At 38.2% G+C, this 22,444-nt stretch overlaps 1 protein-coding gene across 3 annotated transcripts; it reads right to left on the bottom strand.

Moving 5' to 3' along the window:
• Positions 1-1,687: 1,687 nt before the first annotated feature.
• On the bottom strand, positions 1,688-21,610 carry GALNT3 (polypeptide N-acetylgalactosaminyltransferase 3). Of its 3 annotated transcripts, none has more exons than XM_027636555.1 (12): positions 21,489-21,610; positions 18,608-18,695; positions 11,379-11,970; positions 10,364-10,536; positions 9,024-9,173; positions 8,533-8,767; positions 7,664-7,781; positions 7,091-7,291; positions 6,217-6,348; positions 5,480-5,581; positions 2,683-2,835; positions 1,688-2,224 (listed from the first exon to the last, which is right to left on the bottom strand). In XM_027636555.1, the coding sequence occupies exons 3-12, from the start codon at positions 11,885-11,887 to the stop codon at positions 2,102-2,104; spliced, it is 1,896 nt and encodes a 631-aa protein (XP_027492356.1). In that variant the 5' UTR covers positions 11,888-11,970; positions 18,608-18,695; positions 21,489-21,610; the 3' UTR covers positions 1,688-2,101. The 3 variants fall into 3 exon arrangements, 2 of the variants coding, with proteins under 2 accessions (XP_027492356.1, XP_027492357.1); XM_027636556.1 differs by lacking the exon at positions 21,489-21,610 and adding an exon at positions 21,033-21,138; XR_003526553.1 differs by lacking the exon at positions 1,688-2,224 and adding an exon at positions 4,913-5,094 and having other exon boundaries at positions 2,780-2,835.
• Positions 21,611-22,444: the final 834 nt, after the last annotated feature.

Here is a 22,444-nt window from a genome sequence, read left to right as displayed (position 1 = left end):
TTTGGAACATTACCTCTTAAAACCATGAAAAGCCAACTGGTAATGAGTGGATAAATGATATTAACATATGCATATTCCAGTTTGACTAGTTTCTAAGAGATACAGATTGCATGAAAAAATTATCCTTTGGTGATACTAAAAATAATATGGTTTTTTTTGTATAACATGAGAACTAAGAACTAAAAGAACAAGTCCTTTTAAACCACTGTGCTAAATACCTTGTCTTCTAGAACACGTTCCTTGAACACTGAGTTCCCATTTCATAACTGGGGTTCAACACAACACAGCTGCTCTCTGTGTAATCTCCCATCCTCTATTCATATTGTTCAACAATTTTCTTATTGACCTGCATTCTGTTTTTCCTCAGCTCCTTTGTCAAGAGCATTTGTTGCCCTTCCAATATTGGTTTGATCTGCAAAAGTAATACTTTGTATTCCATTACCAGATTAAAACATTTATCAGAGGACACAGGCAGTGCTGTTCTACCCAACCTTCCAGTTTCACAGTGGTATTAACAACCCTTCCCAGTACAGGCTTTTTATCAATATCTCTTAAATTTTAAGTTGTACAGCTTTAACTTCACAGGATGTTCTCACAAGTGTCACCAAAAGCCCTACAGAAGCCAAGACACAACGTAAAGGCATTATCAAGCAAAAAAAAAAAAAATTAGTTTAAGATAATTCTTCCAACAAATTATCACTGGTCCTTGCTTATTCACTTTTTTGTCCTTTTAGATGACTTAGAACGACTGAAAGGATTTCTTCTTGCTTTTATTCAGAAACTGAACTCATTCTGCAGATACCATTAAATTATCCATAGACTCCCTCCCCCCATTAGAAGTAAAAAACCCCACATACGATCATTCATCCACCCACCAGACCTAATACCTAAATCAGCATTTATCTGTAACGATATTATTTAGGAAAAAAGAACAAAGTTATTATTAATATATTTTGTTCTATTCAATCTTTAATACCCACCCCTTCGAATTTATTCTCAGCTTTATATTTGATCATGCAGCTAAATATTTTTGTCTTCACTTTAAATTTCATTAAAAATAGATTACATATTTGAGTATGCTGTATCATTTTCTATAGTTAGCAGACTATTTAGAAAGGCCAAGGTCTCACTCAAACTGATAAAACTGAGGTCAGTCATTTGTAAAAGGGGAAACAGAAACAAGAAAAAAAAAAACATGCAAGTGTTCACACAAGAGGTCAGGTACAGATCACATTAGAGGTTTCATGTGAAGTAAACATGGAATAAATCACTAAAAGGTAGGGGAGAAAAGTGAGTTTAGTAGATAAGTAATTTAAAAGTAATAATGAGAAAAATGCTGAAAAAATGTGTAAATGTTAAGAGGCTGGGAATCTATTACAGTATAACTGTCATAAATTTTAAAGTTCATGAAATATAAAAAAAACTATATAGAAGAAGTTTTGGCTAAACAAAAGATTAGTATCGGGATAATCAGATTTTCCATTAGAATAATCATAAATACATATTTCAGTGAGAATTACTTTTTTCTTCTACAAAAGGACTGTCTTGCTAGAAGCTGTGCATAGTATGGTAGCCTATTTGGCTTTTACCTGACAGTCAAATATTTAATTTTTCAAGTGAAGGAACTTAAAAAATATTGAGAAAGTGTCACTGAATAAAGTAAATTATTAAAAAAAATGTCCACCAATTGAGCATAAAAATATAGTGTATTGGGTTTTAGACAGTAGACAATAATTTCTCACAACCCTACAAAGAAAATTAGTCTTCTTCAGAAGTACTTACAATATGTGAAAAAACAATACACATATGGCCCTCAAGGTGAAAGAGGACTAATAGGATCCATAAATCAGTGGTCAACATATAAAGTCTCATCACAGAAATATTGTAAACAAAATATAATCAGGATCTCAATTATCTTTGGTATAGCAGAGTCCTAGGGAATCTCTGATGACATTTTTATATCCAACTTAAGAGGGAAAAGAAACTTTAAACATTTTGCGTTGAAAGTATCACTTAAAATGCAGTATGAGTATATAATAATCGCAGTTCAGAATGGATCTTCTCTTGTAATAAAATGCTTCTGGTCTATAAGTATGAAATCTTAATTGTTCTGGCCAAAGATCCACTTCTGGAAGGGGTCTGATGGATTACAGGATGCCAAACTTGGATGCTCTCCGTTTCCTGTAAGGCACATATGTAGTGCTGCATTGTACAGAGTTTGATCCTGAAGTGAGGAAAAAAGGAGGGAAAAAAAAGTGAGCAAACAATGAACATGCTATTTCCCCCACTGTTTTTCCCCCAGGTTGACTGCTAAAGGTCATACAGATAGGGCATACAGATATTTAGCAAATAAATAAAAGTAGTACACAAGTGCCAACTTGTTTTGTTAGGAAAATTTTAAAAAATATTTTAAAAGATACAAAGCATCTGAATTGGCTTCCAGGTGCATGTCCAGACATACACACTAAAGCATATAAACTGTTTTTTTAAGTGACACTCCTACTAGTGAAATCGAGTTTTGATCTGGTAACTGAAAACCTGAAATTACCTACATTTTCCTGCCCAAACTAAACTTACTCTTTTTTGGCTTTTGAGTTTTGTTGGCAGTTTCACTTTTACTGGAAATCTAAAATTAAATAATATAAAAGATCACTGACAGAAATGCCAATTCACAGCCCATACCTTTTGGTGCAGCCACTGCTCCTCTCCAACAGCGAAGGTTTTCTGGCCTTTGTAGCTGCACTCTCGAAGCTGCACAGGTCCCTTAGAAGCACGTAGACAAAGCTCCTTCTGAATGTTATGGCGAATTTCATGGTGTGCAGAATATTCAAAGTACTATTTAAATAATTTTTAAAAAATTCAGTAAATAAAAACAAACAAAAGTATTAAAGCCTTTGAAATTCCCATATACAAAGTAATAAATGTCCTTTCTTATTCGAAAATTTGAGACTACAGAATAATTTCTGGGTTTTAGCATACACACTTTAAAAGTGTTTACAAAACTGAAAGCATTTTTGAATACTAATGCAATGCTTATTTATATTTACATGTATAAATTGCAAATGGCACTAGCTGCATATGTATTATGATGCAATATCTCATTGTGTGCTCCCACACAGATTATATATAATTCAAGGAGGCAAACCAAAGACTAGAGATAGCTGCACAGATAAATGTTGGTATTTCTTAACTTTAAAAATCTGTATTCAATTCTGTTGCTGGATTTTGTTTTTTCTTAAAGAAAAAAAAAAGTCACATGGAACAATACTTATTGCTGTATGCCAACTTTTTCTGCTTGATCCAAACAATAAATGTCAACAATAGGATGCTGTTATGTTCTCTTGTGAGCTAGCCATTAGAAAAGTAATATAAGCATGTATTTTATGACTTAATTTTACCATGATTCGCTCACAGCACAATACTGTTAAGGCTCAGGAATTCTAGGCTATAATTCTGGTCTTAACAGGGATTTACTTCTAACAGTTAAGAGACACTGCTGTCCTTTTATCCCTCTAAGCCCTACCCTAACATCCTGGTCTCTGCCTTTTCTCCCTCATTAAACAGCAGAGTTCCTATCATTACATCCCACTACCACTGTTTCTTGGCTCCATATGTCAGCCCCCTTTTACTGTATCTTTCCTTTGACTATTAAGACCAGGCTCAGTTACTCCCTTGTGGCTTTCAACCATCTGTCCAATTGGTCAGCAATCACCTCCTCACTGGAATCAATGGGAATAGCACTGAGGAACAGCACTGAGGAACAAACAGGCATCTCCCTCTTAAGACGCTGTGACCAACATTAATCCCTGAAATAGGTGCTGATAGGAGTGACCTGCTTAGTCACTCAGCTCTCAGACATAATAATTTACTCTTAATCTGGTAATCTGACTTAATCTGTCCTGATTTATCTTTTGAACTTCAAAGTCTCTTCACCCACTGAAAATATGACTTGAAAGTTAGGTTTAAAACTTCATTAATTTTGGATATTGAGATGGGCATGTTCCCAGTCCCAGAATATTCTAAAAAGGAAGAATAATATACAACTGATGTACAACTCTGACAATTAGGTTCTCTCTTCCACTCCCTTCTGCCATCTCAAATATATGGACAAAGATGACAGGTAGTATGGAAAATATCAGCCTACACTGATAAAAATCTGGTAAACGACAGAAAACAACTGAAAACAGAGCACTGTAATGAGAGGGGTTATGTAAGCAAATATGCATCCCTTGAGCATTACCAGCAAAACCAATATTACGGTTCTCTGAAGGCTGACATTTAAAGGGCTTCAGACTGTTATTTTATGGCAGGAGGAAAAACAAAAAACATAAGACTTGAAAGTATAGAGTTTAAGTACAGTCCAAGATAACTTAGAGAGAGAACAATAGAAGCATACAGCAGATCTTTTAATACAATGTCTCGGTACATTGTTCCTGAATTACTAACTGTGACAGTGTGAAAAGGCTCTTATAGTATTAATCCACAACAGAATAAAAAACCAAGTTCAATACTGTAAGAAGCTAACATAACAGGGTAGTTCTTAATCTAGACAGCATTCCATCTCCCACAAAAATGGATTAGGAAAGTATCAACTAACTAGGATTATGTGTCTGAATTTTCATAGTGCATCAATGGATGGCTTTTAAGGTTGAAAAAAACTTAACCCCTCCCAAAATAACAATTATATTCTAACAAAAATTTTAAAACCTTTGCTGATGTTCAGTTATTAAGGATCTACAGTTGTTAAATTCTATTGACTCTTAGAGGCAACAGAAAAGTGTGCACTTCTGGGCAGGGAAGATACTCCTTTTATTGGTATTGCAGTAGTGACTGAAGGATTCAGTATCTGACATCTATTGCAAGTTATATTGTAGAAGGAACAGAACCACTGCTGCCTCCAAGAGCTATGCACCAAAGAGAGCTCCTCTTGAACAAATGGGATCATATTATTCACTTGCATTAGCCAGTACAGGATAGGCCACTGTGACCTCACACTATGAGGCTGCAAGCATGATAGGGAAGGTGGCTCAGGCCTGGACACTTGGTCTCCCATTGGCTGGATTCCAACCAACATCTTCCTTGACACTGCGAGTCCTGGTGACAGAGAAAGAAGCAATAGGAGGAAGCATAAGGAAAGGAAGAATTAAGAAGACAACACTTACAGGACAGGAATAAGGGTAGGATGAAAATGTTTTGCACAGAAAAGACAGGTCAAGTGAAGCAGGGCAACTGTGTTTGAACTCTGAATTTGTATGCTGAACTTAAAACATCAGAAGCGGGACACAACATTAAGACTGGTATGGAATTTTCCTTTAACAATATATGTAGGAATTAACTATTAAAGAAAAAAAGGAAAAAATAGAGATGGGGGAGAGATATTTAATATTAAAAATTAGTCCATTTCACTAACATAAATTAAAAGCTTTTATATGGTAAAGCTACAGAGGAGATCATAAAAATTATGTATCAAATATTTTACCTGATTTCCTCCAAGTCCATGACAAGAATACATAATCAGTGGTTTGCCACCATGGTTATTTTCACCAACATCCAAACACATGTGGTTACCTATGTTTTTTAACTAAAGAAAGGGTGTTATCAGGATAAAAAAAGCTCAGTGGGGATGATAAAAAATTAAACTGTCTCATATACAAAGCTAATCTTTAGTTCAACAATTACAGTTGTTAGTTCATTTTTACTTTCTGCTATGCTTGAAACTAAAATCCTGTTCTCTCAGTTAATCTTTTTTAACTAAAAGCCTACCAACTACCTAGTGACATATGGAATTATATAGCCTACTGGTGTACAATGTGTACAATGTTACTGTTATTCAAATTACAGTTTGAACAGATACACATAAAATCAAAACTGGAGGAAGGGGAAGTTTTATTTGTAAATGCTAAACATGCATGTTCAAGCTAAGAATTATTACTTAATACTTTTTTTCAGTTTCAGCAGTGCAATGTCTAAAGTTATTTGGCAGGGAAAATGACTATTGACATGAATAAAAAATGAAAATTCCGTAGCTATTGACAAAGCTATAAAATATTCAAATAGCAAGGTATGTAAAAGATTTTCTTTATCCAGAGTAGTGACAGAAAACCCTAGAGAAGTTAATGATAGTTAAAGTCTAAAAGCTATGGCTAAGACAGTACAAAAGATTAGCAAACTTCCTGGACTATGAAGACTATAGAAAATAATTAAAATTAAACTTACATATCCAGAAAACAAGGGATTCAGGTCTGGCACATATGCTTCTGGATAAACATTACTGAGATACCAGGTAAAATTTTTACACTGCAGACGGTGCCTCAAATCAAGTCTTTTTGAGATGTCTCCAAATGTTTTCTGTTAGAGTTGGGGAAGTAAGGAAGGATGGAAGATAAATATATTAAAATTACTACTATCAATTTTTTACATGTAAAGCTATGATATTCTGTGTTCTAGTATTAAGCAAGTTTTAAGCTTCATTTGTTGATTTTTTTCTTGTTAATGCTCTACTACTAGACAGTCATGAAGGAAGAAAAATAGCTTCTCAAAGAGAACTTTAGAGTCTCACTGGACAGAAAACTTACAAAGTAAATAAGCCAAAACTCAACCTCCCTTTCAAGTTAGCTGAAGTTTATAAGCAGATAGAGACAGGATGGTTATTCATCATAGAATAAGCTTTATTCTGCAGCTAAAGAGCAACAAAACCTGCTTTTTAAGTAAAAATACTAGCAACTTGAGATTAATAAGACATTATGTTCCTCACTCCAAAAAATAAGTTAGTTTACATTGTCTATGCTCAGTAGTTTATCTCATGCTCTTCTGGTAGTTCCCATATCTGCTCAATGCAAACAACCCAGGACTTTAGAGAACATATAAAACAACCCACCAATAAAAAAAACTTGCCATAAAAACCCAACACTATCACCACCCAAACACTTAAGTTTTTCATGTTTGTTGGGGCTACAGCATTAGGCAAACTGAACTCTGACTTTTCATTAAAATATCTAGAATCCTTACATACTTTGTCAATAAATAACTTTTGCTCACCAAAACTTTCAACGCAGCAAGTGTGATTTCTAATACCACCACCACCACCTACTTGTTTCACAATTTTTGCTGCCTCTGTGTTTCTTCGGTAAAATATTTCTTTATATTCATCCATCCACACTTCTGCAAGGCGAACTTGATTACGTGTGATCACTTGGGTACCTTTTGGGAAAGTGTGGGGACTCTTGCTGCGAAAGACATGGCCAACAACAGAGCAAGGAATGATCTCCAACTGTCCACCACATTGCCATACCTAATAATAACATTTAGTGTGTAAGTACACTGCAATTAGAATTAAGGGGGTGGAAAAAATTCAGCAATATTATTGTTCACCAGAAAACATCAAACCACTAGTAAGAGTACATGTATCAAGCATTCCATAAGTGAATTTCCTAATCAGGTAAACTTTGAAAACATACATTTCAGTTATCAACCCTAAACACACTAACAAAAATTAAAATCGGTTCAGTGAGTATGTTTGTATTTTAGTTCAGAGGTAATTAGTAATTCACTCTTCCTAGTTGGTTGATTCAGCAGAGGAGTCAAGATCTAGTACTAATTTGTCCTCAAAACCCCTGTACACTGTCAGCATAGAGACAATTGCTAATTAGGGAGCTAAACTTACTCTGAAAGACATTTCTATATTTTCACCTCCCCATATTTCCATTTCTTCATCGTAGCTTCCAATGTGTTCAAAGTAGGCTTTTGATATTGAAAAGAGACCTCCAGCAAAAGTAGGTGTTCTGCAAAAACAAAATTGAAGGAAGACAGGGTTTTTTAAATATAGATGTAAAATCATGGTATAACTGTTCTAGGAATTTTCTATGCATTTGTCAGTGTTTCATTGCAGTGGTGCATTTTCCTGGCATAGATAATACTTCTAGCAATTAAATCTTCCCACATGGAGCCTCATTTGACAGTTTTATTGTCATTTATTAACAACTCATTTAGGCTAATGACTGCTGGTATAAAAGACAGCATCAGGAAAACCAACATATTTTCCCCGTATGGAGGATATCAAGTAAAATTATTACTCATACAGACCAGTAACCAGCAATCTGTGGCCAAACAGGTACAATTATCATCAAACACACTACTGTATCAGCCTAGTATTTGGGTGCTCTGACCCATTTTGTCATTCGTTCAAGTATGATGAAAGAGAAGCCCAAATCTGTGGTACTGTCTCTGAAAAAAACCTGTGTACAATCCTCCTCTGCCCCCTCCTGCTAGGAATATAATAAGCAACAGAAATTGCTTGTTATATCCCTAGTGTACATAGAAAAAAAAGTAATGCAGAGCAATTACTGTCTTAAGGAGGCCATATTTTTATGAAAGCTTTAAAATGTGGTTCTTAAAGAAAATACTACAAAAAACATCTAAGAAACTAAGATGTCCGATTATATTCATGTGAAGAAAGTTTATTTACAAACTGCTGTTCATAACAAAACCCCCATGAAAACAGAAAGATTTAAATAGTATTCCAATTATGTTTACCTAATGGGATAGGTTTCATCTTTTCTTCTTTTGTTTTCATGTTTAGGAAGAGACTCCCATCCAAATGACAAACTCCAATCAAAATTTCCTCTGTTATGGCTATGCCCATAAGGAGATGGTTTACTGAATTCAAAAGTATTGAGATCTATAGAAGCAATGTCAGGGCTTACAACAGCGACAGGGTTCTCAGCTATTCTTGCCAGTAATGGCTCCAACCAGCCATAAAAGCATTCACCTGTGGAGACAATGGGAGCAAACACTGAATCTTTACTTGGCTATAAAGTAGTACACAGGGAATTTTTCAACATGTCCAGCAAGCCAATATAGACTGCTTTTAAACAGCATTGCTAATTATACTTTTAAATAATATGAAACAGCAATAGGGAAGATGATATATTGCAAATGCTTATAAATCATAAAATATCTGCAACATTAAATCAAAGACAACAGCATTATAAAGCAGACATGGCATAGTTACAGATTACACTTACAATGAGCATCCAGAAAGGTAAGGGTCTCTCCTGTTGCTACGGAAGCTCCCAACAACCGTGCTGTGATCAGACCTTTTCTTTCCTTCTGACGGACTACTTTAACTATTTGGAACTGTTTCACATACTCATCTAGTTTATCGTGCAGGTATTCTAGAACAAGGAATCAGTTTGGGGATATTCAGTGTATGTACACGCCCAAAATTTTACATTATTAAACTAACAAGGTAAACAACTCACTAACCCTAGAAACTACCTCAACATCAAAACCGTAAAAATTCCTGAGTGCTGAAGGTTATTTTTAGGGTTTGAGTTTTGTTGGGGGTAGGGTATAGTAAGAGGTGACTGGCAGAGAACAGGAGATGAAATACTAAAAATATTCTAAACAAGAAAGGACATGCTAGTACATCTCTGCTGCAGCATTAACAGTTTGAATACCAGTTCAACCTCCATTTTCAGAGCAAATGGATCACCTACATTATCTGTGGAACGTGCAAATTCTTTCCTTAATGATGGCACATTTACACAGTTTTCAAAGGCTCTGTTTACAACCACAACAGAAACCATATAGAAAACTATTTAAATGTTCAAGGTTTGAGAAACAACCCCACATCGCTCCTTGAACATCCCACACCATCTTCCGGACTTTGCCCGTCCATAAACTGTACTACTGAACATAACTTCACATCCAAGTGTGCAGTATACTAAATACAGACCTGCAAAAAAGTGTAAATACATTAATAGAAGCATATATGTATAGACATGTTCCTCTAAAGTTAAGCACATAAAGTTTTTTGAACTTGCATTTGTGTTCACGCTCAGTATACAGTTAATTATCTTTGAGAGTCAGCTGGAGTGCTGAAGATTATTTTTCCAATAAATAATTTTACTTTCCAGTAAAGACACTTCCCTTCATATGAATGAAATTCATTTGCATAAAGACAATCCCTACAATAAAATGCAAATTGCCACAAGTATTGGTCAATTTGTACTTGGATACTTTGTTCTATAAACTGCGATTGTTTTGAAGCACAAATTACAAAGCTACTTGTCATGCAACCAGTTATGCAGTTAAAGCAGCACTAGAATTGGAAAAACTAGAAATAGGGTTTAAAAACCTTTTAGAGAACAAGAATTTCATATCTGACTACCTTACGGGAAAAAAAGAGGAGGGAGGACTACTTGTATTTTAAAGAGAAAGAAAGGAGCAAAACCACTTAGAATACCATTATACACATCAATGGTGCAAAGAGATATCCCCTTAATCAATTTATCTGCTACCCTAACATGTCTTCAGTCAAAAAAAAAAAAAAAAAAGAAGTGAAAATAGAGAGCCTTCTTACCATCTACACTGGCATCGTCCACCAAAATAACCTCCTTTAGCAGAATGGCAGGAGATGTGTACATCACACTGTGGACAGTTCTGAGCAGAGTAGACCACGCTTCATTATGAAAAACTATTACAATACTTGTGGTTGGCAACGGCGGGCAACGCTTGAACTTTTGTTCAATACATCTACAGATAAGAAAGTGTCAGCTGTTACAAAACGGACAACAGCTTTTTGACTCAAACTCTTAAAAGAAACCCTTCTCTTTCTTGTATAAAGCTTTATAACTACGGACATTAAAAATACACTTACTGTTTGCCACCTGTCAACTTTAGAGACTGGAGGTTATTGCTCCAAGGTAATAACCACAGCCATTGCCTCACAAAATACACAGTTATGCTCACCAGTCATGCTCTAGCAGAGGTTATGGGGAGCTGCACCACAGGTACCAGCAGCAGCTCAATAAGTTCAGTCACTCCTGGCACAGATGGCTGACAACATGTAATCTGACACTGAGAGACTGCTCATAACCAAAATCCACTCTATCCAAGTCCTGAGTCTACATTAATAAAATTTTTCAAAACTACAAGACTCCTGCTGAGATATTCCATTACCTTGTTCAACAGTTTATAATTTCCTAATTTATTAAATTATGCTGATGGTTTTATTAACATTGAATACTAAAAAAACAGGGGGTGGTGTTTAAATTGGAAAAAAGTTTAAACCTCATTTTCATTTTTCTTCTAGGCAAAACTTAGCAGGCTTCCTGAAAGTTACTCAGAAATTTTAGCTTAAAGGCAGAAGCAGAAAACCTTATTTAAATATGGTTACTTTGAATTCAAAACCATGAAAGAAGTGAGCTTTTCTAAACATTCTTGGCTTTGGCACTGCAGACTGTTATGTACAGCCAATCATTATGTATAGCTAGGAGACTTTCCTAAACTATCACCTAATGCTGAACTCAAATCACTTTGCAGTCTGAATTTCTGAGAAGTTTTTCAACTATCAGGACATACGTATTTCAACATACTCAGGAGGTCGAGTGTCTGGTCCAAGGTCTCGGTGTAAAGAAATCCTATCACTTGCAAATGCATTAAAACAGTGTTTCTCTTCTCCAAGCTGTTTTTCTTTCTGTTCTTCTGAATTTAAGTTGGTGGTTTTAAATGCTTTACCAGAAGCTCCAGGAGCATTAGGATCTTGAAGGGGTCGATCTAGAAAAGGTTTTAGTTCCACCGCAGTATAGTGCCCTGGCAAACAGTGTCTCTCTCCAGGAATCTTAGTTTGCCTAACTGGTGCTTTTATCTGCATTTTTGGCTTTGCACCTTTGATATTGTTCATAGCATTTAACACAAGACCTAATACATGACTTTTCTTTCCAACAACTGGCTCAATTCCTGCTTCATCTTTAAAATCTTGAACACCCACTTCTCTTTGCAATAAAAATAAAAATACCAAAAAGACAAACACAATAATGCTAAACTTCCAAAGTTTCCAGTGAAAAAGTGTCTTGAATAGTTTGTGTGTTTTTTTCAAGGCCATTCTAGTTTAAAAAATTTCACACGACAACTTTCTGTGAGTGTTGTTCTTCAAACAGGTGACAGCATTTCTTGAAATTATAATACCTATAAATTAAAACAAAAAGTATTCATTTAGGCATCTAGTATATTCAACAATGTAAAGCCACAAGAAATTAATGGGGAGGATTTAATTCACAGCTCCCAAATGTCAAATGTTATGTGTGCTACATCACTTAACTATACATCAAAGCTACCTATAGGATACCCAAAATGCCCTTTCCCTGTTTTTTTGGTTTGGGTTTTATTTTTTAAATACACTTCAAATAGAAGAACCAGAAATTAGGCATACCACTAAGAATAAAGCACTATTTCTACACAGTGCCACTACTTCACATTACAATTAGGTTGTTTAAAATTAGAAGAAAGTGTTGTTTAAAGTCTTCTAGAAGCAGAGAATTTTAGTTCAATGATGGGATAGAAGGAAAACAGATGGAATCAATACATAGGTTCAAGTTGCATGTCAGAGAGAGCCACATGAAATACAAAGACAGGAAAGAATTCTCAATCAACATATTTCAACAATTTGACAGTTTCCAATATTTTTTAAAAAAATCTATTTCAAGATAAGTAATCAGACTTCAAGTGGGAAATTCTTAGATTAATTTAGTTATCTAGTATACATGTTCAATGCAGACTTTATACAGGTAAATTGGAGTAGGTTAATTTAGCCTGGGGATCAAGTAATCATTCTGTGTATTTTTTCATTCACCTGTGCTGCATTTTCTGGCATGCGCTGCTGCCGCTCATCATGAGAACATGCCAAAGAGCTCTTGTCTTTCAGGAACTCTGCCACAGTTTTCTTCATATTCAGTGGCTTTCAAAGATGAAACTATGAAAAACATTTGAGGACTACCAAAATCTAACTGATTTGAATTAAATTCTCTCTGCAAAACTGGCAGTTTATAAGAGGGGAAAATATAAAAACCAGCCTGAATTCAAGAAACACCTTAATTTTTGTCTAAATTGCATGTATGTGAACCGAGTAAAGAAATAAACAGCATCTAGCTAAAAGTCACAGTTAGTTCCCACATGATAACTACTGATCACAAAACTGAAAAAAAACCTGCTTTTCTATTTATTTCTTTGAAATACAAGTAGATTCTGCATTTCTTAATATATAATAATAATATATACTCAGGAAGAGATACAAGTCAGAGAAAACAAAAAACCCCCAACTCTACATAGTTTCCTTCAAGAATTTGTAGGAGAAATTAAACATCTGGATTTCTTCACATTATACTGTGTTTCAAAGTTTGTGTCAAAGCTATACATTCAAACTACAGTACTTTTACCATAGAGTTATTGTTAAGAGAATGCAGAGGGGAGCTTATTACATCATTGCCAGAGAGATACTAAAAGGTACTAAAGGTACCAAAAATGTGCTTCACAACTCACAGAATTTAAAAGAAAACTAAAATAAACCCACAAAATCAGTCCACTTCTGTCTCACATATTATTTTCCCATTTTTCTTTAGTGCTGAAAAATTTGTATTACAATACCAGTACCGATAGACTGTAAGACAAAGAATTAAACTTTCATTCCCAATGAAAGGATTGCAACCAATTTACCAAACTGCCAGATTGAAAAATGTCTTGTTTTCTCATCATATCTGGTGGGTTTGACTGGCTGCCAGACACCCATCTAGCCACTCTCTCCACTTCCCATCCTCAACATGACAGTGAGAAAAAAATAATCACAGAATATGCTGATTTGGAAGGGACCCACAAGGATCACAGAGTCCAACCCTTAGCCCAGCACAGGACCATCCCCAAGAGTCACATCACATGCCCAAGAGTATCATCTAAACACTTCTCAAACTGTCAGGCTTGGTGCTGTGACCACTTCCCTGGGGAGCCTCTTCCAGTACCCAACCACCCTCTGGGGGAAGAACCTCTGTATAATATCCAACCTAAACCTCCCCCGAGACAACTTCAGGCCATTCCCTCGGGTCCTGTCACTGGTCACCACAGAGAAGAGATAGTGCCTGTCCCTCCTCTTTCCCTCACAAGGAAGTTGTAACTGCAATGAGGTCTCCTCTCAGTCTCCTCCAGGCTGAACAGACCAAGTGACCTCAGGCACTCCTCATACGGCTTCTCCTCAAGGCCCTTCACCATCTCCATTGCCCTTCTTTGGACGCTCCCTAAAAGCTTAATATTATCTTTTTTACATTGTGGCACCCAAAACTGCACACACTATTCAAGGTGAGGCTGCCCCAGTGCAGAGCAGAGCAGGACAATCCCCTCCCTCGACTAGCTTTTGAAAAACTCTTTTTATTGTCCCCCACCTTTCTGGCAGCTTCAACTCCAGCTGAGCTTTGGCTGCATGAATTTTCTACCCACCATGGCAAATCACATGGGTTGAGCTAAGGGTAGTGTGATTACTTCCCAGTTACTGTCACAGGGAAAAAAGACTTGTAATGATGGATTTTAATTTACTGGCAATTAAAAATAGAGTAGGATGGTGAAAAAAAAGACTTAAACTACCTCCCCTGGCTCAGCTTCACTCCTTCGTTGCCAATTCTTCTATCTCCTTTCTCCTAAGTGGTGCAGAGGAGATGAAGAATAAGGGCTGTGGTCAGCTTGTCAGACATCATTTCTACCACTCCTTCCCCTTCACACTTTTCCCCTGCTCCACCATGGGTTCCCTCCGTGCAGTACAGTACTTCAGCATAAACTGCTCCAGCATAGGCCATCCATGGGTTGCAGTTCCTGCCAGGATCTTGCTCCTGGCATGGCCTCTCCACAGGCTGCAGCTTTTTTCACGGCATATCCACCTGCTCTGGCATGGGGTCCTGCACAGGCTGCAGTGTGGATACCTGCTCTGGGCTGCAGAGAAATACTTCTTCACCACAGTCTTCTCCATGAGCTGCGGGGGAGAATAACTGCTCCAGTGCCTGGAACACATCGTCTCCTCTTTCTTTACTGACCTTGGTTTCTGCAGGGTCTCACATTTTTCTCACTCCTCTTTCTCACAGCTGCTGTGTAGCATTTTTTACTCTTTCTGAAATACCTCATCCCAGAGGCACCACCTGCTACATGGGTGGCTCAGCTTTGGCCAACAGTGGGTCTATTTTACAGCTGTCTGGAACCAGCTGTGTCCAGCCCAGAATGGGGGGTGAGCAACCCCTGTCTCTTATCACAGAGGCCACCTGTGCAGTCATCCTCACCCCCCACCTCCCCCAGCTTGCCATGAAAATGCTATACACAATGTAAAACACAGATTAGCACCCAGCAAGAAGACTGTCATTGCACGGGCTACAGCCTCTGCAGGTTACTAATCAGGAATGCTTTTGTAACACCATCAAAACAAAAATCACATTACTGTTTCTCAGTGCACCATGCACAAGCACATATGGTACTAGTAAATCTTAAAGCTTAGAAATCAATAAACAATATAAATATGTCTTCCTCAAATGGAAAAAAAAAATCTATCCATATATATAAAAATATCTAACTTCTTTATCTCATAAGCAGCCATTAGGCATAATCAATCAGGCAAACACATGGGGAGGGAGAGCATTAGCATTTGTCAGCTGGTTGGTTGGTTTCCAAACATTGTTGTCCTCAAACTTCTTTTATCTCATTAAGCATGAAATTATGTTCTCCAACTTCCCCTAGACCTCTTCCTCTTAGTAAAGAAACTTAAATTTGTTCATGACAAGAAAAAGGTTAAGCTTTAATGAATATGATGGTGTAAGATATGTCAAGAGAAGTGAGGTTAAAGTTAATTCTATACAGCAACATTGTTTTACACTGAAATTATGCTTAAACTGGAGAACTTAATCAATATTTGAGTTAAATATTTACATCTACCTCATTTTGGTTTAATGAGCTGGTCTGAGACTACTCAAAAGGGTAGAATATAGTGTGGCTGTTACCTGTCTCAGTACCAAAGAACAACTACTTCAGAGAGTTAAAGTTACAACTGTCAGATTTCCAAATATCTTCAGTATTTCAATGAACACAGCAAGACTTACTTATCTTATGCTCACTAAGACATTATTTTTTCTAGTTTTATATTTACTTCATTGCCTCCAGCAACAAAAAAGAAAAATGGACTCGAAAATAGCAAATATTTCTTTCATAGATTTTTAGGACATACTTCAGAGTTTTGATGCTCTTTTGATGCTGAAATACTAACCTAATCTTCAAAAAACATAAAAAGTACATTTGTACATTTTACCAAAACTATAAACTAAACATCTTGTTGTTTTCATTTGGGACTATTTCTTGCACAAATTAAGCACACACAAATCCTCAGAATTCTCATGATTAACACAAGATATCCATAAATCCAAATAACCAAAATCTAAAATTCGTTCAGAATATTTTTTGCACTGCCTCTTTTGCATACATCTGCCTTCAGACAGATAAGTCATTAAATTACTCTCCATAAGAAGCAACCAAGAGCAAGTTATTCAGCATGTGTCCTCCTGTGTTACTATATTCACTGTTATTTGCATACACGTGGACTTCTCTTCGACAACATATTTTCTTTTATTGGATACCTCTGTCTCGGCTGCTCAGGTCTAACTACAGCAAGCTGCCACAACACACAGAGGAAATGTGTCTGTCCCTAGAAATGAAAAGACAACTCACCTGTGTTAGGTGTTGTGGCAGACAGCAACAAACCCTTTCAGTGTGGATGAGCAGACTGCAGTAGCACACATGGCACGCAGGACGTGCACAGAACAAGTGCAAGTGATGTTTCTTTTTTAGAGGAAGGACTGAGTGACAGCTTTGGGACAGCATGTGCAGCAGAGATGAAGTGGACAGAGGGTCATTTGCCACAAACATACAGCAAAACCTTTTGATATAGACACATGCTGAGCGCAGTTTTGTTAATAAAATATCTGACAGGGATACTGCTTACAATTAGAGAAGAGGTCTCTGTTGCACAAAATAGTAGCATTTTCCAGAACAGAAGCTACATTGTCTGAAGAATTTTTGCCATGAAAGCTGTATCTTACTTAGGATTTTCACCGGATAATTTTGTAGCCAGAAATACAATCTTTATTCTGCACAAATGCCTCTCACATTTTCATGGCACAGCAATGTCAGTAAACACAGACCAAGCTACTGTTCAATCCTCCAGGACATGCTGAAGAACTATGTGGCATGATTAAACTCCCTGGGGTGACTGTTTAGCAAAGTGTTTAATCTTCCATTCATTAGTATTATTTTCACTAATAGCACTCTGGATTCTTACAGCACTTTGAAATAACTAGCCCTAAACATTAGAAGTTTTTTTTTTTTTTAAGAAGAAAATAACCAGAAAACTAATACATACTACAAAAGTCTTCTAAAAGTGCCAAAAAGCAGCTGACACACTACTTCAAACCACATCACATGGGTAGTGTGTGAATTCAATGCAGTCTATGTTACATTATGCCACCCACTAACTCTGATGTCAGACTGTCTGCAAAATCTCTTACTTAGAAGAAAGTCTCCCTACTGTAGCCAACATGCAGACAACTCTGATTTTTTGTTAGCTTGGTCTGAATAACACTACAGACAATCATTTTTTTGTATAAAAAAATGAAAGTGTCAATATAAACCAAATCAGCAGAAATTCTTTCAGACCATGCCAGTGAGGCAAAATTTATTGAGGTTACGATCAACAATACACTTGACTGTAGTTTTTTAATAAAACTATTTTAAAATCTACTTTTTTTTATCTGAATGTTAAACAAGTTTCAAATGTTTCCTGACAATGCTGCTTACAGAACATAAAAAAAACCTAAGTAAAAAATACTAAAAACAATTAAAAAAAGGACTAAAAAAGGGAAAAATAGGAAAAATGCTTCAGAACTATTCTAATCAAAACTATTTAACTACACGACTTTGCTTTAACTTAATCTAATTATTCTATAATTCCAGCTTGTCTATTTTTGTTATCAAAGTATACAAACCCTTCGTCAAACCCTGATGTCCCTTTAATAAGAAGGTGGGTGTGTGAATAGAAACACTGAGAAAATTCTTTTGGAAAAACAAGACCTGACACTTATGATCAACAGTTCTCTCCAAATTAGCAAAAGTCTGACAAAGATACTTCAGGATACCTTACCTGTAAGAAGTCCTACTTTCACCACTGGTATTTCTGAATCTAAAATTCCAGACTGTTTTTTTTTTGCATGAATATCAATGCAGATATTACTAAAATATTAGTTACTGAAATAATCAGCTTGGTAAATAATATTTTCGTCTTCTACCACCATGGAAATTGTAGGGTTTTTCTACCAGCAAAAAAATAAATAAATCACTGAACAAAACTATTCCCACTTCCTGGAAGTACAACCTAGAGGAACATACATTCACATATGCACCTTTTGGGACAGATTAAGAAACATCCAATTTAGAGTGAACTTTTCATACAGGTTTACCTTAATATGGAATATGAAGGCTCTTCATACAATCAAAAACATTCAAAAGCACTTCAGAAATCAGGGAAAATTAAAAAAGTTGCTTTGGTCCCACAAACTATGCTACTGTTTACAAGCATATTAGCCCTTGACTTAAATAAAGGAACAAATAATAAAATGAACTGTACTAAAGTGAAAGACTATAGCTTCACATAAAGAGAAACAGAATCAGCCAACTAGTTTCTATCTCCACAACTGCAACAAAAGAGAACTGCTTATCTGTTTCACTAAGAACACACTCCTAGATAGGGTACACATACCTAAAAGAAACAGAGATTCACAAATGCCAGGTGCTGTTCCTCGGGGTACATTCTTTGAAGCTCAGCCACAGGAAATGTGGTTCTCCTCCTGAAAAAAAGTTGTAAGAGGAATACTGAATGTATTCAGTTCCTGAGCCTTTGTTTTAGAAACATGGAGGGCACAAATTATTCTAGCAATTGCTGGATGCAATCTGCCTCACTGATTATTACACAGAAATGAGAAACTGTAAATGGAAGTTCACACAGAAGGCTGAAGAAATTCTGAGCAACATGCAGCACTGAAACAACTTGCTAGAGTACAAATGGGTCAACTATCTCCTTCAGCAGTTTTTCTGAGATCAAAAAAATAATTTGGGAAAAAACCCCAAACAAATCATCACCAAACATTCCATATATTCTAATGGAAGTGCTTCAAACTATCACATGCTCTTTCAAAATGAGCACTAGTACTATTTTTCTACAGCCAAGCACTGTATGTGATAGGCAGAGTTAGACAGTTCCCTGTGACAACCAATAGCATATTCAAAATATACAGTAACCGTATATTATAAAAATATTTATGTCTTATTTTTACAGACCTGGGACTGTACATGATGTAAAGACCTAGGATATGTAAATGGCATGCACTTATCTCAAATTTAAATTTCACTCAACTCTGTATCTTGCCTTTTTTCTTGGTTAGATTGGTTTGGGCCTCTGTTAAAATAATTTTAGACTGTCCCTAAAAATGCCATGATGACAAGTGAGCATGATAGCAGCTGTAAAGTGCTGTTTTAACTCAGGATTAGTGTCTGATTATCATTTAAGCACCAGAAGATAATGTCTGGATCATAACCAAGGGAACTTTGTTTGTTTTCCTGATTGTAGTAATGCTTCTAAGATAACAAAAGCATCTGAGTATCAAGTGCAGGTCTTGAAACCACAGTTTTCTGACTGGCCATAACCTCTTGTCGAAGTGATAAGCGAGAGTCTCCTCATGGGAGATTTACTGGGTCAGTGACTGCTAAACTAATCTTTGTCAGAATCTTCCAAAAGTGTCTTTGCTTTCCTCCTCTTCCCACTTCAATGTTTATCTTCCAGCTACATTTCACTGCTGAATAACCTTAGTCCCCTCGAGTTAACCATTTGATTATGGAATTGTTAAGTCAGTAGTTCTGTGATATGATTTCTCTGTTTGTAAGCAGAACTATTTCCTATGGCACATATCAGTGAGTATTAGGAAAAATCAGACAATGGTAACAGCAAGTGAATAAATTCAGGCTTTACATGAGTGGACAAAACCTAGCACTTCATGGTCTAGAAACTTGAGCCACGTTCAAATCTTGTAAAGACAAGCACAGCAATGAGCAGATTGGGATGAGAAACTCATCAGCGCTGGCAGGCAACTGAGCAGCAATTCATATCATGAATGCGATTCTCAACATTGATTCCAAAGAAAGGGGAAAGCCTGCTCTAGCTACAGCTCTTGGAACAGATCAATCAGGCAGAGAACTTATGCAAAGCAAAAAAACCAATTTCAAAGCAACATGGCATGTCACCTAGAGCCACAGACTTTGGGGGAATGTCACAGAGAGGGCAATTACATCTTGTTCCTATTTTAATGGAGGTCAAGATATCCGAGCTGCCTGTGGTACTACCCAGCCCCCAAAAAGGGCCAAAGTTAAGTGGCAATAGCAATTACGAGGAAAACTGGTCTTCTGCTCCTTCCCACAGCGCAACAAAAATAGTAATTCAGGCTCTCTGTAACCAACTTAATTTTTACTTTGCTCTGTTATTGAGAAGCCTTTAGATGACAGTAGCAGATGCCAAACTGACCAGACCACTGAGCAAACCTAGCTAAAAAAGGAAACCAAACCCCGTAAAGTTGGCTGTTTTGCCTCAGTCTTTAACTCTGTCAGCTCAGCAGCGTAACACCGGCTTTAGTCAATCCTGAGTAGATCAATGTAATTTGTAGTTTTTTAAACAAAAGAGTTTGTTTTGTTACAGAAGACTAACATATAAAATACTACTGAGGTGCGTATATAACATTCATATTTCCAGTAAGATTTTTTATTTACCAACAAAAAAGTTTATCTACAAATTATTTTTTGTACAATAATATTTTACACAAAGTTAAAAAAAAAATAAAATCCATAACACTAAGGTTATTAGTGTTAAAATACGCTTCCCCTGTCAGTTCTCCAGACCCCAGAAAACATTCTCTAAGTATTGTCACGCGCTGTGTAGAACACTAACAAACTGCCGGGGAAAAGAGACAATGTGGTAACTTTTCAAAAGCATTCCGTGTAGGATGAACTATCCCAGAACTAGCTGGCAATGTACACAATGGAACTACCACCCCGCTGCTATGGAATGAATGCGGTACTGTGGGCAAACCCTTGGGCGGGATCCGTACGTGGCAAGAGACACCTCCCTCGGTCAATACCTTCGGTGCATCCGGCCGGCGCCTCCCGGAGACCCGTTTGCCCAGGCGGCAGCCTGGGCTCCTCGCCCACTCCCCGCTGGCCCGGTGCGGGTCTAGCGGGGCTGTCCCGGCCCCGGGCAAGGCTCGCAGGGCTGGGCTGTGCCGTTCAAGGGAAGGGCCCCGGCGCTGCGGCCTCGGGGGGCTCTGAGGGCACTGCGCGTGGGGAGCGCGCGCCGAGGGGCGCCTGAGGGGACCCCCGGGGCAGCCCCAGCCCCGCGCCCGCCCCAGGACCGCTCCCACCCCGGGAGGGCTCCCTCACGTCACGGCTCCCGCCCTCCCGCCGAGCCCCGCGCCCGCACGGGAGACGGCGAAGGGAGGAGAAGCGGCACCGGGCGCTGCCCCTCCGCCGGCCACAGCCTGCGGCGAGGCCAAGGGGGAGCGGAGCCGCGCGGGGGCTCCTGCAACTGCCCCACTCACCTCGTCCGGCGGGAGGAAAGCGAAGGCGCTGCCGCGCGAGCGGGCGCGAGCGGCCGCGGGCACCGGGAACACCGGGAGTCCCGGGAGGCCGGAGCCGGGCGGGCTCTGCGGCTTCCGCCCCGCGCCCGCCAGGTGCGCGCGAGCGGCCCGCGCCTGCGCCCCGCGCGCCCGCGCCCCGCCCTCACCTGGCGCCAGGTGCGCGAGGCGCCGCCGGCGGGGAGGGGGCGGCGTGAGGGGTGTGAGTGCGGGGGACACCCGGGAGAAACCCCTTCCCGCCTCCCGGTTCTCCTCCCGCTCCCCCGGGACGCGGCGCTTTTGGCACAGTGACACAACGCGCCCCGCAGCCGTGCGCGCGTCACCGTCCGAACCACGGAGCGCAGTTCGAGCGTCACGGCGGGGGCTGCGGGTCCTGCTTCAGCCATCGAAGTGCGATGTGGTGCAAGACGTGGTTGACCAAGCACTTCCCAGCTCAGGTTGCTGGGAAACAGAACACAAAATCCCTCAGAGGTGAGATCACAGATCGGAGAAGGGATATCACACTGAGCTCCCTCTCTTCACAATGCGGTTTCCCAGAGAGACAGATGCAAAATCTCTTCTCTTTTGAAGCATGGTTTAATTTACGGGAGAAAAAAAAAAAAAAGTACTATTTGCACTCCCTTAATGGAGTGTAGAGTTTCCCCTTTTTCCTATTCTCAAATCACTGTCCCAACCCAGCACTTTAAAGCTTCATTCTCTCACTGCTGAACTGCAGGTAACAATGAGCTCAGCAACCATGTGGGCAGTTGGCAGGAGTTATACTGATTCTACAGCAGTAACAAAAATGTTGATACCAGTTTTTTTACAAATTAATTAATATTGCCCAGGAACTCTTAATAAAAGATTTAGACCAGCATTTATCACAATTAATATGTTCTGGTATTTCTAGCATGTTAAAATCCTCCCTTATGCCTCTGAAA

This window comes from Corapipo altera, unplaced genomic scaffold (genome assembly GCF_003945725.1).
Source record: "Corapipo altera isolate COAL_440 unplaced genomic scaffold, ASM394572v1 45, whole genome shotgun sequence".
Classification (NCBI taxonomy): domain Eukaryota; kingdom Metazoa; phylum Chordata; class Aves; order Passeriformes; family Pipridae; genus Corapipo; species Corapipo altera.
This window is presented reverse-complemented; position numbering and strand designations above follow the sequence as displayed.

Bases quoted from the DNA above. Each gene is read 5' to 3' on its own strand.
- GALNT3 (XM_027636555.1), bottom strand. From the start codon at position 11,887: ATGGCCTTGAAAAAAACACACAAACTATTCAAGACACTTTTTCACTGG. The intron at 9,174-10,363 runs GTAAGAAGGCTC...TCCTTGTTCTAG, and splicing joins GGACGATGCCAGTGTAGATG to AATACCTGCACGATAAACTA. The intron at 2,225-2,682 runs GTATGGGCTGTG...TCCTCACTTCAG, and splicing joins AGCAGTGGCTGCACCAAAAG to GATCAAACTCTGTACAATGC.